Source organism: Volvox carteri, assembly GCF_000143455.1.
Source record: "Volvox carteri f. nagariensis unplaced genomic scaffold VOLCAscaffold_64, whole genome shotgun sequence".
Classification (NCBI taxonomy): domain Eukaryota; kingdom Viridiplantae; phylum Chlorophyta; class Chlorophyceae; order Chlamydomonadales; family Volvocaceae; genus Volvox; species Volvox carteri.
In genome coordinates, this window is record NW_003307607.1 from 325,840 (window position 1) to 329,654 (window position 3,815).

Sequence of the window (3,815 nt, forward strand, 5' to 3'; positions counted from 1 at the left end):
CTATGTCCATGCAAGAGCTGCTGTGTGACGGGCAGGTGATATCGATGGTGTGTTGATCACAGGTGCTATCCTCATCTCGCGCCTAGCTCTGGCCAATTTTAAGCTGATGATGACCACCGCAACCAGAACAGCGACTCCTGCAATACCCGATAGCGTGGTAATGAGCGCCACCTTGGTAGTGGTGGGCTGGTGGCCGCCTTTGGCCGCCATGGTACTTGTGGCTTCCACTGCCAACGGTGAGTCAGTTGCTGCTGCATCAGCAGGAAGTCAAATGCAGGAAAGTAAATTGGCACATGCCATGGAGTCAGCACAGACAGCACCAGCCAATAAGCGGCATGGATACAATAATCAAGAGAGATGTCTTCCAGCAATTTTTTGGAGCACAAATGGTGTCTCGAGACACCATAAGGGGCTGGGAGCTCCCAGCCCCCCTGGAGTATCTACACCGCATGTGCACCAATGGGCGGCAGACTTATCCACCCCTCCCGTTGCGTCATGCATGGTCTTCACAGTGGCCATGCATGGAAATGCTCACGTGACCATAATTCATGCACCAATAAATCAGTGGTCGACATGCACACACACACATGTACAGCCGTATACATGTTCTGGCGCTATGTGCAGGAAAGGGAATGATCCATCCATGCCACGTCATGCGCCTAGCTGTCTTAAGGTTTTCAGGCACAAAGCCTTCCCAGCTACATTTTGTCACGATAATTGTAAAAATGGTCGTCATGGGCGACCTAGTATTTATGGATCCGCTAAATAATGGTGTTTGCTTTGTCTGGGTCAAACTGGCGACATGCGGATCACAACCATGTGTGCGCCTTACACCTGAGATCTTCATACCATTGTAGTAGCTGGACGCCTAACATGGCTCTGAGTATCATTAGCTGTTTTGTAAACGTTATGTGTGCAATCTATGTACCAGCTACTGCAGAATTGTCTTCGACTCCCCATCACCATAGAGGCACATTTTATTTGCTCTCGCCTGGTTAGATGCATGCTTATCATCGTTATCACGGTATCGGTGGAATGCATGGTATGGTATGCTCGGCACTAAATGTGTACCCTTGTACAAGGGTACGCATATGTGTACCCATGCATGCGTACACATGCATGTGTACCATGCAAGCTGTTTAACTGTCGATTCTTTTTATGCTTGCAAGCAAGGTTGACAATTGTCAACCTATTATTTTTAGTAAACATGACAGCAACACATGAAAACAAAAACGCGTTGCAGCCTGCTCTGAGGGACCGTACATGCTGCCACCAGAGATAGAGGACTCTCCAGTAACTGCTACTAAGTTTACACTTACCTGCAGAATCGGGCTGCTCCTGCTGCTGCGACTGCTCCTTCTGCTCCTGCTGTTGCTGTGTGGTGATGGGGTTTACAATGCCCTCCAGATGTGATGCAGTAACGGCTCCCCACTGGGACGTGAAGTCGCTGCTGATGTGTGAGCTGAGGCTACTGGCGATGGCAGCTGCGGCATCGGCGACCTGTTGAAGCCGGCATTTTCATGCACACAGTATTCAATATTCAATGAGGTGGCAAAATTAACTAGGGGGGCGGCTTTTCAAAGACGAAAAGGGGCTCGGCCCCGGTGCAGCCACTTACAGGAAAGCTATCTTCGTGCTCCGATTTATCTGGAATGTCTCCTTTGGGATTTCGATATAGAATGAATATAGCATTCAAACGCTATTTTTTGCGGGGCGAGATATGTAAGCCACTGACTGACTGACTGACAGCAGGGAACCCGGGGGGCTCGGCCCCCAGAATGGCGCTTCACCCCCGGGGCCTCGCCCAAAAATGATGAGCATTTGTGCGTATTTGCAAGGATGCAGGTTTTAAACCGGGTTGAGATAGAAAGAACGAGTGAATGTATATTGTTAGATCGGCAGCCCAGATTCTGAAGCCAGGCTAGGGCAACTGTTGTGTGGGGCTGGGGTACAACCCCCCAGCTAGCTAGGCCCCCTACCGGGATATGCACACAGCCGCCGATCCAGTTACTTACGGAGGAATCCGAAGCATTGACTGGGAGCCGGACCACGTAGTTTACAGTGACTGATGAGGACTCACAGCTGCTGAGGTTGGTGATGACGATGTTGTCAGCACTGGAGACCTGCACACGTTTCATCCACAGCATGCAGATAGACCTGAAAATACATGGATGGTCTATAGACGATCAAAACTTGCATTTCCCTTGGTGGGGCTTGTCCAGTCACGGTACCATCTGCAAGCCCCATGGCCACTTAATCAGTCGGTAACTAGTTACAGTCAGTGGCAAGTAGTTAAATGGAGTAAATTGCCTTATTAAAACATAATAGGTCAAATATTGGGACGATAATTACAGCATCATGTTTTAGCAGTTGTACAATGACTAGGCGCACATTGCTCATCAAGTTACACACACAGTGCTCGCGTGGTGTAGTGGTTAGCACTGTGGACTCTGAATCCACCGACCTGAGTTCATATCTAAGCGCGAGCTGTAAACGTGATTACACGAGATTTTCTCGTTCGATTATATATAGTTGGAATTTCGCTTCGCCCTGAAGCGGACGAGGGAGAATGAAGATGACCTCCCGCGTACCCGCATCAATACCAATACCACGTCCATGGCCCCCCCGGCTTTTACGGACACACCCGCACTTGTGTGTGCGGAACTTGTAACTTGTAACTAACACACACACACACACACATACACACACATGCACACACATACATGGCCCGCATGATGCCACGCACCCCGAAGGCACTGGCCAGCTCCGCCCTGAGATCGATTGGGAGATTGGTACCCAGGCTGTCGATCAAGCCACAGTCCGCACTTAGGGTCATGTTGCCATAAACCTCGGCACCTGCAGCTGCTGTGGCGCTGTCCGATACGCCTGTCGCCCCAGGTAGGGTGGGCGGGGTTGCAGATAGGTTGCGGCAGGTCGTGGATGGATACAAGTTGATGAGGATTGCTCTATTAATGACAAGCTAAGAGGAGTAAGTCATGCATCGTCTGCATCTACGTGCTTCCAAAACGGCTGGTGATCACCTCATGAGGATGCATCTATAAATCCGTGATGTCCTTTGCGTCCTGGTAGGATAGATAGGGGCCTTCCCAATCTAATACACAAGGGCACATCATATAGACCATGAGATATTTGCATTCGAGGGTAGCGCTATAGCCCTCGGTAGTCCTTGGTGCATGGGAGTTTGAGTTCTCGGCCCCATAGCCCGGTTGCCACCGGATTCAAATACGGTAGTGCTGGGGCAGGCAAGGCCAGGTTGGAATTCGTTGCTTCACATGCATCTCATTGCTGCATTGAATTACGATGAGACATGATGTACTTACTACACAAAATACATAGACATACACAGGTCTCGGTATAGTACCTGACGGAGATGGGACTGCCTGCTCCATTAATCCGCTGTCCTTTGCCGCCAGTGATTGCAGTGGTGGTGATGGTGGCAACTTTTTATTCGACGGTGCTTTGGGAGGAGGAGGCGCTATTGATGGCGGTGGAGAGGGAGGAGGTGAAGGTGGCGGAGGTGGACTTGGAGATGGCGGCTTGGGGGGGGAAGGAGGCAAGGGAGGAGGTGGTGGGGGGGGTGGACTTGGAGATGGCGGCGGTGGGGGCGGAGGCGAGGGAGGAGGTGAAGGTGGGGGGGGTGGACTTGGAGATGGCGGCTTGGGGGGGGAGGCGGCGAGGGAGGAGGTGAAGGTGGCGGGGGCGGAGTTGGAGATGGCGGCGGTGGGGGCGGTGGCGAGGGAGGAGGTGAAGGTGGGGGGGGTGGACTTGGAGATGGCGGCGGTGAGGGGGAGGCG

At 51.9% G+C, this 3,815-nt stretch overlaps 1 protein-coding gene across 1 annotated transcript; it reads right to left on the reverse strand.

Moving 5' to 3' along the window:
* VOLCADRAFT_107367 (uncharacterized protein) lies at window positions 1-3,410 on the reverse strand (the record flags this gene model as incomplete). Its single annotated transcript, XM_002956702.1, has 5 exons — window positions 1-251; window positions 1,320-1,500; window positions 2,016-2,123; window positions 2,747-2,886; window positions 3,383-3,410. 5 exons carry the CDS (start codon window positions 3,408-3,410, stop codon window positions 1-3), a joined length of 708 nt encoding a protein of 235 aa, XP_002956748.1.
* Between the last annotated feature and the right edge of the window lie 405 nt (window positions 3,411-3,815).